Source organism: Palaemon carinicauda, chromosome 18 (genome assembly GCF_036898095.1).
Source record: "Palaemon carinicauda isolate YSFRI2023 chromosome 18, ASM3689809v2, whole genome shotgun sequence".
Lineage (NCBI taxonomy): Eukaryota > Metazoa > Arthropoda > Malacostraca > Decapoda > Palaemonidae > Palaemon > Palaemon carinicauda.
In genome coordinates this window covers 67,776,756-67,797,946 of record NC_090742.1, presented here as the reverse complement: position 1 = coordinate 67,797,946, position 21,191 = coordinate 67,776,756, and the positions used below count along the sequence as shown (strand labels likewise).

General features: G+C 48.0%; 1 protein-coding gene across 1 annotated transcript in view; it reads right to left on the bottom strand.

The window, feature by feature from the left end:
- Positions 1 to 20,911, bottom strand: part of HBS1 (translation elongation factor EF-1alpha (GTPase) HBS1) — a 101,730-nt gene extending 80,819 nt beyond the window's left edge. The window contains exon 1 of the mRNA XM_068392491.1: positions 20,755 to 20,911. Within this exon, the coding sequence (XP_068248592.1) occupies positions 20,755 to 20,797 (43 nt within the window). The 5' untranslated portion in view covers positions 20,798 to 20,911. The remainder of the gene's footprint in view (positions 1 to 20,754) is intronic.
- Positions 20,912 to 21,191: the final 280 nt, after the last annotated feature.

Here is a 21,191-nt window from a genome sequence, read left to right as displayed (position 1 = left end):
AGAGGATACTGCATTGGCTCTACACCAGCTTCGGAAGACTTCCCACTTGGATTGGTAGACTCTACGAGTGGAGACCCTCCTTGCTCTGGCAATCGCACTGGCTGCCTCCTTCGAAAAGCCTCTAGCTCTAGCGAATCTTTCGACAGTCTGAAGGCAGTCAGACGAAGAGCGTGGAGGTTTGGGTGCACCTTGTCTACGTGAGGTTGACGTAGAAGGTCCACTCTTAGAGGGAGAGTCCTGGGGACGTCGACCAGCCATTGTAGTACCTCTGTGAACCATTCTCTTGCAGGCCAAAGGGGAGCAACCAGCGTCAGCCGTGTCCCTTCGTGCGAGACGAACTTCTGAATGACTCTGTTGATTATCTTGAACGGTGGAAATGCGTAAAGGTCGAGATGGGACCAATTCAGCAGAAAAGCATCCACATGAACTGCTGCTGGGTCTGGAACTGGGGAACAGTACAAAGGAAGCCTCTTGGTCATGGAGGTGGCAAACAGATCTATCGTAGGCTGACCCCACAAGGTCCAGTCTGTTGCACACGCTCTTGTGAAGGGTCCATTCCGTGGGGATGACTTGATCTTTTCTGCTTAGGCGATCTGCTGAGACGTTCATGTTGCCCTGAATGAACCTCGTTACTAGAGTGAGGTTTAGACTTCTTGACCAAATGAGGAGGTCCCTTGCTATCTCGTACAGGTTCCTCGAATGGGTCCCTCCCTGCTTGGAGATGTAAGCCAAGGCTGTGGTGTTGTCGGAGTTCACCTCCACCACCTTGCCTAGCAGGAGGGACTTGAAGTTCATTAGGGCCATATGAACTGCCAGTAGCTCCTTGCAGTTGATGTGGAGCGTTTCCTGTTCCCTGTTCCACGTTCCCGAGCATTCCTGTCCGTTCAAGGTCGCGCCCCAGCCCGAGTCTGATGCATCCGAGAAGAGATGAAGATTGGGGGTCTGAATCGCTAACGATAGGCCCTCCTTGAGAAGGAGGTTGGTCTTCCACCACAAGAGAGTGGTCTTCATCTCTTTGGTGACAGGGATAGAGACTGCTTCGAGCGCCAAATCCTTGTCCCAATGAGCTGCTAGATGGAATTGGAGAGGGCGGAGGTGGAGTCTCCCTAACTCGACGAACAGGGCTAATGATGACAGGGTCCCTGTGAGACTCATCCACTGTCTCACTGAGCAACTGTTCCTCTTCAGCATGCTCAGGATGCAATCTAGGGCTTGGCTTATCCTTGGGGCCGATGGAAAAGCCCGAAAATCCTGACTCCGAATCTCCATTCCCAGGTAAACTATGGATTGGGAGGGAATGAGCTGGGACTTTTCTAAGTCGACTAACAGACCCAGTTCCTTGATCAAGTCTAAAGTCCAGTTGAGACTCTCCAGACAGCGACGACTCGTGGAGGCTCTCAACAGCCAGTCGTCTAAATAAAGGGAGGCTCTGATGTCCGATAAGTGGAGGAATTTTGCAATATTCCTCATCAGATGCGTAAACACCATAGGAGCTGTGCTTAGGCCAAAACACAGGGCTTGGAATTGGTACACAACCTTTCCAAAAACGAATCTCAGGAAAGGTTGGGAGTCTGGATGAATAGGAACGTGAAAGTAAGCGTCTTTCAGATCCAACGAGATCATCCAGTCCTCCTGCCTGACCGCTGCTAGGACCGACTTCGTCGTCTCCATAGTGAACGTCTGCTTGGTGACATAAGCATTGAGCGCGCTGACGTCCAGCACCGGTCTCCAACCTCCTGTCTTCTTGGCCACCAGAAAGAGACGGTTGTAGAAGCCCGGGGATTGATGGTCCCGGACTATAACTACTGCCTTCTTCTGTAACAGGAGCGACACCTCCTGGTGCAACGCTAGCCTCTTGTCCTTTTCCTTGTAGTTGGGAGAGAGGTTGATGGGAGAAGTGGTCAGAGGGGGTTTGCGGCAGAATGGTATCCTGTAACCCTCCCTTAGCCACCTGACAGACTGGGCGTCTGCACCTCTCCTTTCCCAAGCTTGCCAGAAGGTCTTGAGTCTGGCTCCTACTGCTGTCTGGAGAGGAGGAGAGTCAGTGTTTGCCTTTTGAAGTCTTGGGACCTTTCCTAGACCTGCTCCTGGAAGAGTCTGGACGGGAGCTTCCTCGGCTGGGGGCTCTGCCACGAAAGGGCGGAATAAACCTTGTAGCAGGAGTATCAGCCACTGGGGTGCGGTAAGTCCTGGGAACTGAGGGAGCAACCTTAGTCTTACGAGCTGAAGAGGCCACAAGATCATGAGTGTCCTTCTGAATCAGGGCCGCAGACAAATCCTTGATAAGCTCTTCGGGAAACAAGAACTTAGAAAGCGGAGCAAAAAGGAGTTGAGACCTTTGACAAGGTGTGATGCTGGAAGAAAGAAAAGTGCAAAGTTGCTCCCTTTTCTTAAGAACTCCTGACACAAACATTGAAGCAAGCTCGCCAGACCCATCCCGAATAGCTTTATCCATGCAGGACATTAAAAGCATGGCCGAGTCCTTGTCCGCAGGGGAGGTCTTCTTGCTCAGGGCCCCCAGGCACCAGTCTAGAAAATTGAACATCTCAAAGGCACGAAATACACCCTTTAGGAAGTGGTCTAAATCGGAGAAGGTCCAGCAAGCCTTAGAGCGCCTCATTGCTGATCTACGAGGAGAGTCGACCAAACTTGAGAAGTCAGCCTGGGCAGAGGCAGGGACTCCCAAGCCTGGTTCCTCTCCTGTGGCATACCATACACCCGCCTTAGAAGTGAGCTTAGTAGGTGGGAACATAAAGGAAGTCTTCCCTAGTTGCTGTTTAGACTGCAACCACTCCCCTAATATTCTTAAAGCTCTCTTAGATGACCTAGCAAATACAAGCTTAGTATAAGTTGACTTAACAGGTTGCATGCCCAGCGAAAACTCAGATGGAGGAGAGCGGGGGGTAGCAGAAACAAAATGGTCCGGGTATACCTCTCTGAAAAGAGCCAGGACCTTACGAAAGACAATGGGAAGAGGAGAAGACTTGGGTTCTTCCACGTCTGATGAGGGATCCAGGTGTGCAGCTTCCTCCTCAGAAACCTCATCACCAGAGTGTAGCGAAGTGAGAGGTAAAGTAACAGCGGTATGCTGAACAGCAGAATCTGAACAAGCGGGTGCATAAACGCTTGTGGTTTCATCCTCAAGTCTCTGTTGCTGAGTTAAAACCTGAGGTTCAGGCTGCAAAGACTGGTCAAGAAGAGTAGAGGAAGGTAGGCGCATGGGTTGAGGTGGCTGACTCCTAGCATGAGTTTCTTGTCTCAAGTGTTGCGCTTGCTGTAAGGGTTGCGGATGCGCAATAGCAAGTTCCTGAGGAACGAGTTGAGGTTCCTGAGGTGTGAGCTGCGAGAGCTGAGGTAGCGGCTGCGCAGAACGCAGTTCTTGTCTCGCGAGTTGAGGTTCCTGAGGTGCTAGCCTAAGGAGTTGAGGCTCTCGCCTTGAGGAGGGTTGAGGTCGCTGCAGCGAGTGCTGAGGTGGCTGCCTCATGGATGGAAGAGGTTGTCGTACCTCAAGAGATTGTTGCCTCGCTGGTGGAACCGCAAGCGGAAGCGGAGGAAGTAAGGCATAAGACTCCTGCTCCCATTGCTGAGGTTGCCTTAAGGAAGGCGGAGGTTGCTGCACACCGCTGGTAACTGGCAACTCAGTACGCGGTAAGGTATCCTGAGGAACCTCAACATCGTACGCCTGGCAGACTGGACTGCGGTGAGGCGGAGCGATTGCAGGAGGAGGTGTAACCTTCTCAGCCTGACACTCACGCATTAAGACCGCAAGCTGTGACTGCATGGACTGCAGCAAAGTCATCTTGGGGTCGACAGACGCTAAGGTCTGCTGAGGCAAAGCCTTAACAGAAGATGAGGTCTGTTGCGGCATCACCTTACCTCTCTTAGGAGGTGTGCAGTCACCTGATGACTGCGGAGAGTCAGAGCTAATCCAATGACTGCAACCAGGTTGTAGAGCTCTTGAGGTCTGGACTTTGCGTTTGAGAGGTCTTGAGACCTGAGTCCAGCGTTTTCTCCCTGACATTTCTTCTGCAGACGAGTAAAAGACGGGCTCAATCGTCTGCGGGTGGGAGTGACGGTCTCTGTAAGACACGCCCGCAACCACCGAGGATACTTCTGTGCGCCGATCAAGGCCTGCCGAACCCTTTTGCCCTTCGACATTGCTTCTCCCCTGGGCTTGGGAGCTTGCAAGAGGTCCCGGACTGGGAGGACGACTGGCACGCACAGAAGTACCCTCACGCACCTCACTGACACTGACACTAGCACTTGGCACCGCACTGACACTAGCACTTGGCACAGCACTGGCACTATCACCTCCCACTGCACTTTTGACCTTAAGTTCTTTGACTTCTGCCATAAGAGACTTATGGTCACTAACCACCGATTCCACTTTGTCACCTAAAGCCTGAATGGCACGCAAAACATCGGACATATCAGGTTGAGCACAAATAGAAGGTTCGGGGGTAGCCACTACAGGGGGAGGAAAAGGTTGAGGATCATGAGGTGAGGAAAAAAGTGAAGAGCGAGAAGAACTCCTCCTAACTCTCTCTCTCTCTAACTTGGTTGAATATTTCAGGAATCGAACAAATTCAAGTTCCGAAAGTCCGGCGCATTCCTCACATCAATCTTCCAACTGACAGGGTCTTTCCCTACAGTCAGAACAAGCGGTGTGAGGATCAACCGAGGCCTTCGGAACACGCCTATTACAAGACCTACATCGTCTATGGGGTGGGGCTTGTGAAAGGTCAGACATCTTGAATCAAAGAGTTAGTCAAGGGGGATTCCAAATCAAGCAAAAAGATTGTTAACCATTAATCAAAACCAAATAAAAGCTATCTAAGCTAATTAGAAAAGTTTCCAGTATAGCGAAAGCTGAAATCTTAGAGAAATACTTCACCAAACCGTGAACAATACTCCAAAATCATAAGCGTATCCCAGAATGTCTTGCCGGAAGCACGACAGAGGAAAAAGTGAGGTGGTGTCAACAAGAAGTACTGCAGTACCTGGCCACAGGTGGCGCTGGTGAGTACACCCCCTTCTAGTATAGTGATAGCTGGCGTATCCCTCCCGTAGAATTCTGTCGGGCAACGGAGTTGACAGCTACATGATTATCGGGTAAGTTTAATATTGAAAAATAATAATTACAGTGATACCTCGGTAGTCGAACGACTCTATACTCGAACAATTCGGAGTTCGACCAAAATTTTCGAGAAATTTTTGCTGCGGTGCTCGACCAAAAATTCGGTACTCGACCAGCCGAACACGTGACGACCGCATGGGCTTTGTGATGATCGCGCCATCTCGGCCACTCTCGCTTGTTCGGGAAGCATCAGTTCTCTCGAGAGCGTCACTCAGACAACGCGCGATCAGCATTCGTTGTGATTTAGTGATTTTCAGTGCTTTTAATTGCTTTTTTAGCTTTCATAATGAGTCCCAAGAAAGTAATGAGTGTTAAGGGGAAGGAGAAGAGGAAAACAGTGCGAACAACGATCGAGTTGAAGAAGGAAATTATAGCGAAATATGAGAATGGTGTACGAGTGTCCGATTTAGCGGTAGAATACGGAATGGCGAAGTCGACCATTTCTACGTTTTTAAAGCATAAAGAAATGATTAAGAAGGCGAATGTTGCAACGGGAGTTACGGCGGTAACTAAGCAAAGGCCACAAGTGATTGAGGAGATGGAAAAGTTGCTTTTAATATTTATTAAAGAAAAACAGTTGGCCGGGGAAAGTGTTAGTGAAGCGTTCATTTGTGAAAAAGCGTTGCATATCTATGAAGAATTAGTGAAGAAAAGTCCGAGTACCAGTGAAAGTGATTCATTTACATTTAAAGCGAGCAGGGGTTGGTTTGAAAAGTTTCGTAATAGAACAGGTATTCGTAATAGAACAGGTATTCATCATTTTCGAAGAATACTGCAGAGGAGGAAGAAACAATTAACAATAGACCAGTTTTTCACAAAAGAAAAGAAAGCTGCTACATCAAAGCCTGTTTCTCCTCCAAAGAAGAGACAAAGAAGAGAAGAAACCCCTGAAATAGATCTGCCCACCCTTTCATTGGAGAGAGAAACAACTCCTGAAGGAGAACTACCCCGCCACATCATGGAAGGGGACTCTCCTTCCAAGCAGTAACCTCCCCCTTCCATCCTCTCCACATCCATCCCTGTATGCCATCGAACCGCTGCTCAAAGGTATGTTCACTACAGTACAGAAAATGGTTTAAAATTGTTTTATTTTAGTACAGTAAATGGTTTAAAATTGTTTTATAGGATTTTCTGACCAATTTCATACACATTTAGATAATTATTGTTGTTTAGGTACACGTTTTATTAATATTTTGGGCCTGTTCGAGTGCTTGGGAACGGAATAGAATATATACCATTATTTCTTATGGGGAAAAAAAATTCGGTACTCGAACAAATCGGAGGTCGAACACGGATCTCGAACGGATTATGGTCGAGTACCGAGGTATCACTGTATAATAATGTAATAATAATACACTATTCTTCAGAATGACTTGTGGAACAGGCAAAGTCATACCATTTTCTGCTTGCTTCATCAGGATTATTAGGCTAACCAAGGATATTCAAGGGTTGAAGCCTTATCTGCAGTCTGTTTTGCTGTTCGAGCAGTGATCTCTTGAGAGGCCTGCAAACTTATGAAAAATTTCCTGTGGCCTGAGCTCCACATGATCTTGATGATACTTGCAAAAGGTCTATCTAAGACCTACTGTACTTCATAACTTGGCTCGAGGGCTGAGCTTCTTTGATGAAGGAACAGGTGATCCTGATACCACTAGGTGTATGAGTGCTTGGAAGTTGATTAGTTTCTTACCAAACCTTGCTGTCATCAACCAAATATTGCGTGATCAGCAAAACGGGAAGATGAGTGGAAAGGAGGAAATCTCTAGAATCCCCAATAGTGTCGACGGACTGAGACTGGGTGGCAGAAACTGGAAGTTCCTGTCTAATTGAATGGCGAGCCAGTTGGGCAATGTTGAAAATCTTTAGTACGAAGCCTATCTGCCACGCAATGATGTACGGACAATAATTGGTCCTACATGGAGTCACAGTCGACCAAGTGCGTTTGCTTGCAAAGTTCACCTGCCCAGATAAATCTAGCAAACCCCTCTACCTTGTCAATTTTGCAAGAGTGTGCCTGTTTGATAAGGATCTGTTAAACTAGTCCACTTACTGAATGTCACAAATTGCAACTATGTAAATGCTGGTAATAAAACAAATGAACATAAGCTACCTAAAGGGGCCAAGACAAACATCAAAACTTTCTGGAACTAAGTGAACACCAGATGCATAACAAAAACAACATTGGTGGACTTACAGGAGAGAAACGACAGCTTTGTACCAGATGACATACTCAACCAGCAGTACTGCAGTGTTTTCACTGATGATGATTTTTCACACATGCAAAACTTCATTTAAAAGCCCTTGCAGTCAGAGTTGCAAATTATTATCACAGAGGAGGGAGTCTGCAAGAACCTGCAAGCACTCAGTAAAGACAAGTCACCAGGTCTGGATATGATCCACCCAAGAGTGTTGAACAAGCTGGCAGAGGTCCTACAGAAAGCATATTATAAGGTGAAGTGCCCAAACAGTGGAGGACTGCCACAGTGTTGTAAATATTCAAGAAAGGCAGCAAGACAGACCCAGCAAACTAATGTACAGGACTATGTCTCTAACATCTGTTATATGTAAAGTACTGGAAAAGATCATCTCAGAGGACCTTATTGAGCATCTGAAAGCCAACGAACTTCTCTACAAAGAACAGAATGGTTTTATCTCGTTCAAATCCACTGTAACAATCCTTCTTGAAGTTAGATATATGGACTGAAGTGCTGAGTCACAATCCACCAGTTGATGTAATCTTTCTGGACTATGCCAAGGTCTTTAATAAGGTTCTCCACGAATGCTTGCTAGACCAGATTGATAACTTTGGCATAAAGAACAACACACTGGAGTGGATTCAGCCCTTGCTGACATCAATAAAACAGTAGGTCTCAGAAAACAGAAGCTTCTCTGAATGGGCCGATGTCAAGAGCATAGGCACAGTAATGGGCCCTCTCCTCTTCTCGCTGTTTGTTTGCGACATCTCAGACCTACTTGCAGAACTACAGGCTATCTTAGACATGCACAAAGCACAACAGAACCATCATTCAGCAGGATCTTGACCAATTGCAGTAATGGACTTACTGTGAAGGATAATTTTTTTTTTTTTTGTGGTTATCCCATGAGAGAGAGAGAGAGAGAGAGAGAGAGAGAGAGAGAGAGAGAGAGAGAGAGAAAATGTGTGTAATGATTGTTTGTAGTGAAAAAGGCTATTGGTGCAATTGAGGTTCTTTATTTTCATGCATCTAGTTTAGACCAGTAGTGAATGTTTCTGGTGAATGTTTTTTTTTATTTGACTGCAGTCAGAATGCTGGATTATTTAATCATCATCTCCTCCTACGCTATTGATGCAGAAGGACTCTGTTACATTTCGTGAGTCATTTCTATCTTGAGCATTTAAATCAATATACACTTCTTAGTCCTCAGCCATGTAGGCCTGGGTCTTCCCACTCTTCTAGTACTTTGTGGAGGCCAATTAAATGTTTGGTGAACTAATCTCTCTTGGGGAGTGCGAAGAGCATGACCAAACCATCTCCATCTACCCCTCACCATGATCTCATTCACATCTGGACCTCGAGTAATCTCTCTTATAGTTTCCTTTCTAATCATGTCCTGCAATTTTACTCCGAATATTCTTCCGAGGGCTTTATTCTCAAATCTACAAAATCTGTTGGATATTGTTTCATTGTCATACCAAAACTCATTTCCATATAGTAACACTGGCCTCAATAAACTAAAATATAGCCTGATTTTTATATGTAATGTCAGGCAATTTTATTTCCAAATTTTACTTAACCTTACCACTGTCTGATTTGTTCTTTGTTAATCTTTCATTAAATTCCAATTCTAAAGACCCTGTATTAGTGATAATAGTTCCTAAATATTTAAATTAGTCTACCCCATTCAATCTTTCTCCTTCCATTGATATTTCATTGCTTATTCTGTTCTCATCATCTCTTTCTTCTAATTATCTTGAGCCCAACCTCCTGTGATATTTCATGCATTCTGGTAAGCAAGCACTGCAAATCCTGTGGTGTTCTACTAATAAGGACAGCATCATCAGCAGACTTTAGGTCCAATAATTTCCAATTACCAATCCAGTCCATAGGTCCACTAATTTCCTATTACCAATCCTTTCTCCACCATCCCCAACTGTTCTGTGTATAACAAAATCCCTGGGGAGGATAAACAATATAGGTGACAACAGATTCCCTTGAGGTACTGTACTCCACTGTTCCTTTGAGGTACTGTACTCCACTGTTCATTTGATAGGACTCCACTAACATTAACTTTGCCCTTACTATGCTAACGAACAGACTTAATTAAATTTACATACTGTATTTAAGAGTAAGTCCATAATAACGCAGGACTCTCCACAAAATTAGCCTGTGGCTGGATTATTTATCATTCTTATTTTCGGCCAGCTTTGGAAGTGACTATTTATTCTAACAGCAAGTACAATTTTGCTTATCTTTGCTTGGAGTGATTGTGAACGATAAAAAGTTTATTATTTATCTTTGATTATAGTGCAATAGTTTAGTTAGCTAGGAGTGTTCGTGTTTTTCTCTTTTATATTTTCCAAGCAGTAATATGACAAATTCGAAGATAATTTGTATTTTTCCTAACCATACAAACCTTAGCTATTTACAAAGGGTTATTACTTTTAGCGTAGCTGAAATGGCGAGCCATTAGAATTTAACGAGGGTGTATTACCCCCGCGCTAGTTAGCGGGGGGGGGGTAGGGGAGTGGTAGCTAGCTACCCCTCCTCCCCCTCACACACAGGTGAATACTCACTTTCACTTAGAGGTAGGACTTGTCTTGGGGGACAGGGCTGGCGGGCAAATATGTGTAAATAGCTAAGGTTTGTATGGTTAGGAAAAATACAAATTATCTTCGAATTTGTCATTTGTTCCGTAACCGAAATACAAACCACGCTATTTACAAAGGGTGACTTATCCCTTAGGAAGGGTGGAAAGTCCCCAGCCATACTGGCTTTGGCTTTACCCGGGGACTCAGAATCCGAGTGAGTCGCACTCGAGAAAAGGAGTCCCTGCACCTCACAAGTTCCTTGCACCGCAAGGAACCATGTGGCCTACGTAAGCTTGTGTGTGAAGGAAGAAGTGTGACCCGTCTTAGGCAGTTGACCTGGAGTTCCAGAAGGAACTCTGGGTTAAGACGTTCCCAATACCACCTCGTCAGGGTATGGGGGACGCGACAGTATTGACTCAATACTCGGAACACAAGGAAGCATGGTTTACCTGCAGAGGTTCGAGGTCAGCTATGCAGAGACCAGGATGCTGCTTCCCCGTAGAGGGGATGATGAAGAAAGAAGTAAGGGCCAGACATACTTCTTTCGTTCATGCAGACTAAAACCTGATAACAATGCCCTCAACCTTCTGCTACCTGTCCAAAAAGGAGCCTGAGGTTAGACCAGCTGTTGTGTAGCCACCACAGAGCGATAGAAAACGTATCGAGACTCCTGTGGGTCACGCCCTGCAGGAAGCGGGCTGCGAAGGTCATCAGACGCTTCCAGACTCCAGCTTGTAGCACCTGCGTCACAGAGTAGTATTACTCGAAGGCGAGGGACGTTGCGATGTATCCAACATCGTGCTGTAGGGCGACGTGACGGGGGAGGGTCTGAAGACAGGTCGAGATGAATGTCCTTGAGTCCGGGCTGAAGAGGTATACTGGTGACTCTCCCCCCATGTCCTCCTTGTGTTCCCAAATCGGCTGCAACCGAGGCCAAACTGCAGCTGTTCCCAGCGCTAACCTCTCGATTCCTGTACTGGCAAGAAAGAGAAGGTCTTGGGACATCAGACACAGAATGGAGACTCAAAATCTTGAATGAATCGGACCGAAGGGTCGGGACCCTCAGATTCTGAGTCTAGCCAACAACTCAGGAGCGAGCCTGAATGTTGCCTTCCCCTCTTCCTTAGAAAGGGGGGGAGTAGTAAGAGACCAAGAAGATTGCTTACACACTGGCCGTGGCCAGAGTGAGCAGAAGACCCAGGGCGGAATACAATCCGAGGCCTGTCGTAAAAGGGTCTTGAGAAGATCTCTTAAAGGACTAAAAGTCCGAGCCATGCTCCAAGTTGGAGGTCTTCCTCCGACTAGGGCAGGGACGATCGTAGCTTCGCATGAGCGAGGATAGATCCAGCGGGCAGGAAAAAGTTATTCCTTTAAGCCTGAAGGTCAGGGAAAGGCTGAGCGACAGGCTTCATTGCCAAGAGCGGAAAGGAGTTTCCTCCCGCCGAAAGGCAATAAGACCGTTATTGCTGGAGAAGAGGCCTCACGGGAAGAGGTATATCTCCCACGGCACCAACCACCTTAGACTCTTCACTTTGCCTGGGAGACCCCTGTGGATGACTATCGCAGATGACGCGACCTCCGTACCGCGACTGTAGCGGGTTGTCTCTTCTAGAGGAGGAAGCGTAGTGTCTCCAGGCATGAAGCCGAAGCGACGCCCCGGTTCGGGAGAGATGTCGCAGTGTGGTTGCTTGAGTAGTCTGCGCCGTGGGAGAAGCTCTCCCGGGAGTTCCGTCAGGGGAAGCAGAGGGTCCAGAAACCGTTCTGCACATAGTCCCAGTGGAGCTCTCCCATTGAAAGGTTGACAGACAACCTGGTTTTGTTGAGACCCATTGTCCGCAGACAAAAAGGAGGGAAGACGCAGGCGTCGAAGTTGTCCCACCATCACCGGAATGCATCTTGCCAGAGTCTCGGGGTCTGAGACTGGGGGGAAAACTAGCGGAAGCTTGAGGTTCCAAGCTGTCGCGATCAGGTCCCCCAGACCAGCACTTGCTGGTTACCCAAGGTCAAAGACCCCTAGGTACACTCTCTCTATGAGGCTCTGCTCGGATAGTCTGAGAGAAACATTCCCCTGCCTGGAATGAGAGAGCCGATGGTGGAATTGAGAGAATCTCAATCATCCCGATATCTCTACTGCAAGATGTGAAGGTGTGAAAATGCGTCCCCTTCTGGTTAGCATGAAGTCGACACGCAACGGGGCGACTTGGCAGGAGCGGTAGGATCTGAAGAGGGGCCAGACTAAGGCCCTTAAGCCTGCCTGAATGATGGAGAGGTATCCTTCAGGTCTTGACCATAGGCCTGGACCGGAACATGCCCCCCCCCCCCCCCTTTCCTTTGACGAGTCCGAGAACCGCATCAAGAATGTGGGGAAAGGACGAGAATATCCACTACCATCAAGAGGCTCCATAGGTCAACACCCATTGCAGGTTTAATAGTTCCGCTGGTCCCATAGGGCCAGGGAGTCCGGTTAAACATTGCCTGAAGCCACCGGAACTTGGATCGCCCCACATGGAACTTATCCTGAGGCGACCGTTCGGACTATAAACGGGTCAATGAGGAAAGAAGAACTAGGAAACGTTCCAAGGTAGGGCTGAAAACTCTGCTTGACTGAGAACAGGTACTGCGACTCTCCTCAGTCTTGCCACGGTGAACCGAAAGGAAGGCTCGGAGGATGTGGTAACAGAATCTGGCGTCCCCAGGTGGTCACCCATCCAAGTACCGACGTTGCTTAACCTCGCTGGACGGACGAGAAGCGGGGTTTCCAACGTGGTAAGGCGGTTGACTCAATATCATGGCCAGATACTCCAGATGTTGAGGCAGAGGAAGAGAAGGCTCCAAGCAAAATACCATGAGCCCACACTCATGGTCAGCATTCGGAAGCTTTTCCCGGCGCTGAAGAAGGTCGAAACCCGAGCCTACCGGAGTTGACCAGCCCTCCAAACAGCAGAGGAGGCGGAAGTCTGCACCTGAGCGGCCAAGAGGAAGGCAGGGAGAGTTCTCTGGGGAAACAAACCTGCTATGCCACGGCGGGATAGCCACACTGCATCATAAGCAGGAATACTTGCAGTTTAGGCTGAATTCGACGAGCACCCTGGAAGATGGATGGAATGGAAACTGAAAGTACCCGTCCTTCCGATCCAGGGTTAAAGGAGTCCTGTCGCCTCGTTACCAGTCTGATCGATTCTGCTGGTCTACGCTGGCCGAAGTTTGTTCGACAAACTTGATCAGGGCTGAGAGGTCGACTATGGACATCCCCTCTCAGATCCTTCCTTACAAGAAAGGATCGACTGAGGGGGCCGGGGGTGAAGCCGTCGATGATCCTAAGGAAGACCTTCGCCTAAGGTATGGATCATTCTGCCCAACCGGGCAACTCTGCTGATGCTATGGCATAGAGGTTCAGAGACACTGAATTCGCTGACAGAGACGGCAGGCGCGATATCCTTGGCTACTCACAGAGATTGTGCGGGAATGGGCATCGGGAAGCTGTCATTCGGATGAGTAACCTTAAGCATCCTCCCAGCGAAAAAAAACCTGCAATCCTAGAGTTCGTGAACTCCTTTTAGGACTATGCCCCCCCGGGGGAGTCTCCCGTGCCATCTGTTCCTGACAGGAGGAAACTGCAATTGGACACCTTGTCCCAGTTGTCGTAGCCGATAACTTAGGCCGACGTGGTTGAAAGAAAAGGGAGCTGGAGCCCTGCAGAGTCTGGAAGAAAGCGCCTTGGAGGAGTGAAACCGGAAGTCGATTTACTCCGCACAGCAGATGTTTAAGTCTCTGTCCTTGGGCAAAGACAAAACTCTACTCAAGGATGGAAGGGTGTCTGAGGTCGTTGACCTCCACAGATGAGACACCCGAAGGAAGCCTTCAGTCAGTGCGTCCAGATGGTACAACATCGAGCTTGTCCGCAAGTAGATACTTAACGACGAAAGGCCAAGGTGCCTGAGCTCGAGAGGAGGAAAGTACCCTTGATCTTCCTGTAGCTTCCTTGAACCAAACCTCGGGCCGTAACCGAGGAGGGAAAGAACCTGGTAAGCTCCCAGAGGAAGAGGTAAGCAGTCACCCCTTGTCCGATGGAGAAATCTTCAACGGAAAGCCCCCCCGCCAAAAATCCTTCCAGGGCGGGAGAAGGAGAGAGTACTCGTGCAGGAGAGGGGACCCTCGAGACCGACCTCTTGGGAACCAACTTCGCCCTGGGGGAAGTCACCACGAAGTCCACTCCTCTCTTTCTCTTCAGCGTAGGAGAGACAGCCGCTGGTTTGTTACCCTGGCCGGTGAGTGCTGGTTTCATAAACCTCATTAACGCCCATGCCAGCGGATCAAACCATGTCTGCTGCTCCAAGGACACAGAGTCCGAAATCCTCGCTAAGGTGAAAGGGATCGGGCGATCCTTTGGAGAGGACACGACGGTTCCTGCCTGAAAAGAAGGTGGGAAGAATGCTGTACTGACCTGTCTTCGTCCTGCACTACCAACCTGTGCTTGGATGGAGGTGATCCCGAGTGCCGCCTAGGAGCACGCGTCCCTGCTGCTACCACCGGCTGTGGAATTCGCCGCGAACTATGGTCGCGCGAGGGCGAACGGTCGCGCAAAGGCGAATGGTCGTGCGGGCGCACAGGCGAGTGGTCGCGCGGGCGCGCAGGCGAGCGGTCGCGCGGGCGCGCAGGCGAGCGATCGCGCGGGCGCGCAGGCGAGCGATCGCGCGGGCGCGCAGGCGAGCGATCGCGCGGGAGCGCAGGCGAGCGATCGCGCGGGCGCGCAGGCGAATGGGCGTGACGGCGAGGGAGCGTGCTGCCGCGTAGGTGAAGAAGATCGCTGGCGGTAAGCGATGGCGAGCAGCATGTGTAGGTGAATGATCGCGTGATAGGGTGCGATGGTGATCAGCATCCGCAAGAGGGCGAGCGTTCAGAGAGGGCGATCGTTCAGGGTTGTGCGATGAGGAGCAGCATGCGTAAGCGGGCAATCGTTCAGGGTTGTGCGATGGCGAGCAGCATGCGCAGGTGAATGATCGCGTGAAAGGGTGCGATGGTGATCAGCATCCGCAAGAGGGCGATCGTTCAGGGTTGTGCGATGAGGAGCAGCATGCGTAAGCGGGCAATCGTTCAGGGTTGTGCGATGGCGAGCAGCATGCGCAGGTGAATGATCGCGTGAAAGGGTGCGATGGTGATCAGCATCCGCAGTTGAGGGTCGCGCGATGGCGATCAGCATCCGCAGTTGAGGGTCGCGCGATGGCGATCGGCATCCGCAGTTGAGGGTCGCGCGATGGCGATCAGCATCCGCAGTTGAGGGTCGCGCGATGGCGATCGGCATCCGCAGTTGAGGGTCGCGCGATGGCGATCAGCATCCGCAGTTGAGGGTCGCGCGATGGCGATCGGCATCCGCAGTTGAGGGTCGCGCGATGGCGATCAGCATCCGCAGTTGAGGGTCGCGCGATGGCGATCGGCATCCGCAGTTGAGGGTCGCGCGATGGCGATCAGCATCCGCAGTTGAGGGTCGCGCGATGGCGATCGGCATCCGCAGTTGAGGGTCGCGCGATGGCGATCAGCATCCGCAGTTGAGGGTCGCGCGATGGCGATCAGCATCCGCAGTTGAGGGTCGCGCGATGGCGATCGGCATCCGCAGTTGAGGGTCGCGCGATGGCGATCAGCATCCGCAGTTGAGGGTCGCGCGATGGCGATCGGCATCCGCAGTTGAGGGTCGCGCGATGGCGATCAGCATCCGCAGTTGAGGGTCGCGCGATGGCGATCGGCATCCGCAGTTGAGGGTCGCGCGATGGCGATCAGCATCCGCAGTTGAGGGTCGCGCGATGGCGATCGGCATCCGCAGTTGAGGGTCGCGCGATGGCGATCAGCATCCGCAGTTGAGGGTCGCGCGATGGCGATCGGCATCCGCAGTTGAGGGTCGCGCGATGGCGATCAGCATCCGCAGTTGAGGGTCGCGCGATGGTTGGAGAACGTTGGCGTGCCAGCTGTAACACACGTGGGCGATCCGGAGATCGCTGGCGAGCTGATGATCGTTGACGAGCTGACGATCGCTGGCGAGCTGATGATCGCTGACGAGCTGATGATCGCTGACGAGCAGAAGGCTACGCGTGGAAGCCTGCGCAAAGAAGAAGAGTCCTTGACCCCGACCTGAACCGAAGTTCTAGATCGCGAGGGCGAACGTGGGCGCACAGGGCACGTAACAGGAACCGCAGGGAAGATCATCTTGAAAGCGCTGACGAACAGGAGAGCGCTGACGAACAGAAGGGCGCGCAGGGAAACCCTGACACGCAAGGGAAGAACCCCCGTGGGGGCAACCCTTTGCCCCGAAGGGATCGTTGTCCGCCGGGAGACTGATGTCCGTCGGGAGACTGATGTCCGTCGGAAGACCGCTGTCCGTCGGGAAGACCGTTGTCCGTCGGGAAGACCGTTGCCCGTCGGAAGACGAGATTAGACTGCTGTCCATCTGCACCAAGACGGAAGATCGAGAAAAAGAAGTTGTAGGCTGCAAACGGAGATTCAAAAAGGCGCCTCAAGCACCCTTATAGGGAGATGAGAGGCCCTTACGACGAGGCGGACGGAGGGCCTTACGGCGAGGGAGGCCAACAGCAACAGAAGAAACCTCCGAAGAGGAGTCTCTATGAGTGTACTCTCTCGCGAACGAAAGAGAAACACTTCGTGGAAGAGACTGGTCAGCCAGTGACCTAAAAGGGGCAATCCTCCGAAGAGGAGCTCCTGCAGTTGCCCAGCCCCTTGAGCGAAACTGCAGGTGCGACCGCTCAGCACCAAGAGCATAGTCGCACGAAAAAAAGGCAAGAGAAGAACCCCCCAAAAGAGGAAAAGCTCAAGCCTGGACAGGAAAAAAACTTCCCTCGGAAGGAAAGTTATCCGCCCAAGGAGGCAAGCCTCCTGACTGTTCTAAAATGAACTGGAGAGCTGTCCGTCGACACGGGAGTACTACCAGTAGAAGGAGACACGCCCCTGACGACAATACAAGGGGGGAGGCAGCAACAGCCGAATCCCCAGGACTCAACCAGACAGCTCACACCGTTGCTATATTACAGAAACGAACTAGATCGGTAACTGTAAAAAAATAAAACAAATAATATTAGTACACATTCATTCCCCCGGGAAGGCTCCGAAGAGGAATCCCGAGGGAAAGGAACAAGAATTACACAACAGGCACGTGCCCTCACAACCACTTACACTCGCGGAAGGAGAGCTGAAACCAAAACAGAATTATAACAATTATAATTATGTAACTATGTAATTATGTAATTTAAAAATGAATGAACACTAAAGAAAAAACGAAAACCCCGAAAGGAATCGTTCTACAAGCTGAAAAATTAACAACTACAATTAGATTCATAAACTAATTGAGACAAAATGTACGGCGTAGCAACCCCACCCACACGGGAAGGAAGCTACAAGGGCGTAGTAAAACATAGTAAAAGGGTGAACGACCTCAAGAGAGAGAGAGAGAGAAAGACCGAAGTCAAACTCGATCGCAACCCATAAAATTAGGCCGTGGTGGCCTAACTGCCGAGGCCTCCACGTAGATATCGTACACTACACACACACATCTGAAAAGGAAACTTACTTATTTCTATACTCAAATATATATACAAACATGAAAACATGTTTACATATATATTGAGTAAAAGAAAAGTAAGCGATTAAGTAAAGACAAAACAGACAATGGCTGCCAAGCGAGGACCAAGACAGAGACGTCTGTCACAGTCCGAGCCAAAAGTGAAAGTGAGTATTCACCTGTGTGTGAGGGGGAGGAGGGGTAGCTAGCTACCACTCCCCTACCCCCCCCCGCTAACTAGCGCGGGGGTAATACACCCTCGTTAAATTCTAATGGCTCGCCATTTCAGCTACGCTAAAAGTAATAACCCTTTGTAAATAGCGTGGTTTGGATTTCGGTTACGGAACAATTCTCCTTTGGAGAGATATTTTTGAATGTTGACTTGATTGTTGATGACCCGGCCAGTGTATATATAATTTCAGCTTGCGGATGATGATGATGATGACTACTGATTGGCCCGGAAATTGAATACTCTTCAGGAATTTAAAAAAGGAAAGGTTGATTGTGTTTTCTGTCAAACTGACTACAAGTCACTGTTGCCACAGAGCTCTGGCAGTACCTTAAAAAACTGTTTGGCCCTGTGCAGACGACAGTGTCCTCATGTATATACATTTACTCTATATATATACAAAATTTATTTCATTTTGCTGAGGCTATCGTCTTTTTTCTTTTTTAGATTAAAGTGTTATTGGTTTTTTGGCTGAATGTTGGCAATAGGTTTAGTTTTATGGATTATAGTTTTTAAGGATTTATTATAGATAATTGAGCTATATTTGAATGAAGTTAATGTTTGTAGAGCTTTAGTTCTAAGGAAATACTGTAAAGCATAAGGGTTATGTTTTGTTTTACTGTTCCTTCTGTTCAATAGCCTAGTTGACATAAAAGTAAAGGGAAAATTTGTGTTTACGGGACAATTTGTCTGTCAGAGTGATTAAGGGTGTGGGGTTTGTTCTTGTAACAGCCTACCACAAGACAATGCAATGCTCTTTCACCCAAAGAAGTGCAAGGCAATAAAGGAACAAAGAACCCTATAAGGAGTCGGTAGTAGGTTGGCCAAGACACCAGCCACCTGTCAAGATACTACCGCTAGAGAGTTATTAGGTCCTTTGACTAGCCAGACAGTACAACATTGGAACCCTCTCTTAGGATACGCTTCATTTCATCTTTACTGACACATACACAGAATAGTCTGGCCTATTCTTTACATATTCTCCTTTCCTCGTACACTTGACAACACTGGAATTACCAAACAATTCTTCTCTCAGGAGATTAACTGCTGCATTGTAATTGTTAAGTGCCTACTTTCCTCTTGGTAAGGGTAGAAGAGAATCTTTAGATATGGTAAGCAAGTCTTCTAGGAGAGGGACACTTCAAAATCAAACCATTGTTCTCTAGTCTTTGGTAGTGCCATAGCCTCTATACCATGGTCTTCCACTGTCTTGGGTTAGAGATCTCTTGCCTGAAGGTACACTCAGGCACACTATTCTTTCTTATTTCTCTTCCTCTTGTTTTTTTTTTTTTTTTTTAAGTTTTCATCCTCTTGTTATTTGGAAGTTTTTACAGTTTATATATGAAAGATTTATCTTAAATATTTTTGTTTCTAAACTTCTCTTGTAGTTTATTTCCTTTCCTCAATGAGCTATTTTCCCTATTGGAGCCCTTGGGCTTACAGCATCCTGCTTCTCCAACTAGGGTTGTAGCTTAGCATTTAATAATAATAATAATAATAATAATAATACACCATGCAAAAATCAGCAGAGAGATACGCACACTCGGTAGCACAATGGAAGAGAAAGACCTGGGAGTTATCATCTATCTAATGCTTGCATTCTCCAAGCACATCCAAGCTCAGATAAACGAAGGAATTATACATTTTCAGCCATGAACAAGCCATCCTTCCTCAACCTCAACAAGTCTCATCTGCCCGCATTTACAACATGCTTCTGTAGTCTGGTCGCCAAAGCTCAAACGGAATAAAGATGCACTGGAGAGTGTACAACAGCAAAAGGGATATACTCGCTCTCCTATACAGAAAGCCTCCCAGCACAAGGTCTACCAACCCTCAAGTTTAGAAGACAGACAACCAACATTATCCAGGCCTACATCATCTTATGGGGATTCAACAAAGTCCAGTTTGAAACAAAATGCAGAACTTGTGGTAACTGTATATTCAACCCTACACCCAGCACTATCATCTAAAGTCACAGCATTAAGCTACAAGTGCAGCGGGAACCATCGCCAAGGAATTCTTTCTTCACAGCAAGATTGACAAACCCCCAGAATGGTCTCGGTCAAGAAGCATTGGAAGCCCCTTCCATAAATGCCTTCAAGTCCATATTGGCGAGGGAGTAGAGAAATCACCGGGAAATGCACAATCATAAGTTTTCGTATCAATCGCTCGGTCAATCGCATTGCGCTCAATCAAGTGACAGCTTTAGTAATCAGAAGGGGACCAAGATAGGGCTTAGTAAGGGTCTAGTTACCCTACTCGTATACCAAACGACCATGCTAAACATAAATTACTAAATATAAATCAGAGAATTGAAAAATAAGAAAGGCACATTTGTAGTTCGTTAGGGCAGAATGCAAAACTACATTTCACAAGGTAAACAGAAACAAAAACCACCACCTAACCTAACCTAGCAATCGTATCCTTACCTACTTACCTTCCGGGGGTCTACGTCCTTGCGATCACTCCTTACACTACCGTATTCGTGGTTTATCCTTTCCCAAGAAACCACATTCACCCCAACACCAGTTAAGCAGTGTGACAATGCTAAATACATAAGAATACATAAAAATACATAAACCTATCCTGTTGGCCCTGTACAGTATGGCTCACGTATGTGATAGGGCCAGGAAAGCAGTCCATAAAGTATTACAGTATCGTGTATTATCAATAATATAGAGTTCAAAATTATAGTTGTCTGGTTTTCAGTTTGTTTCATCAGTATAGATGCTCACCAGAACGTCAGCTGGGCAAGCCCAACCACAGCAGTGGCCTCCGCAGTTAAACACCTTAAACTCACGGTCCTGGACGGGGATCGATCTGCTAACATGCGAATGCTAGGCGAACGCATTACCACTGTACTAGCCAGATATTACACACACAAAAACATAAGCCATAATCGAAGCATGAAAAGTGTCAAAAACAGAAATTATATTAAGAACTTGGATCAGGCTACCCTACGAAGAAATTTCATACCAAGAAAAACAGTTTCTAAATACAGATGCGTCTCTCCTCTTCATGCCACTGATTCTTACCTTCGTCATAGTCCAGATTTCTAACATCCCTGTGTCTAGACATTTTTAGAACGATTTAAAATAAGCACTGACTTATCTCGAGGTAGCATGTCATTAGGTCTTGCAACCAATCCAAAAACGAAGTTGTCCGATATCGATTGTCCTTTTACATGAAATTGTCATTCACAGCGTCAATTACAAATATGGGATTAAATAAACATTTCTTCTGTCATATAATACATATTTTGATTTCTAGTAAAACACATTCCATTGTTATATGAAATAACAGACATTTTTAAATTAAAGACAAAGTAGAAGCCGGAGTCAACATTCAAACAACTACTACTACCAAAACAATGCAGAGGGCAGCACAGGATACTCTGTCCTGCAGTAAAATTAATACCAAAATTAAAATTTTAATGGGCAGTTAGCTTGGTCATTGTCTAGCACTCTTGTTC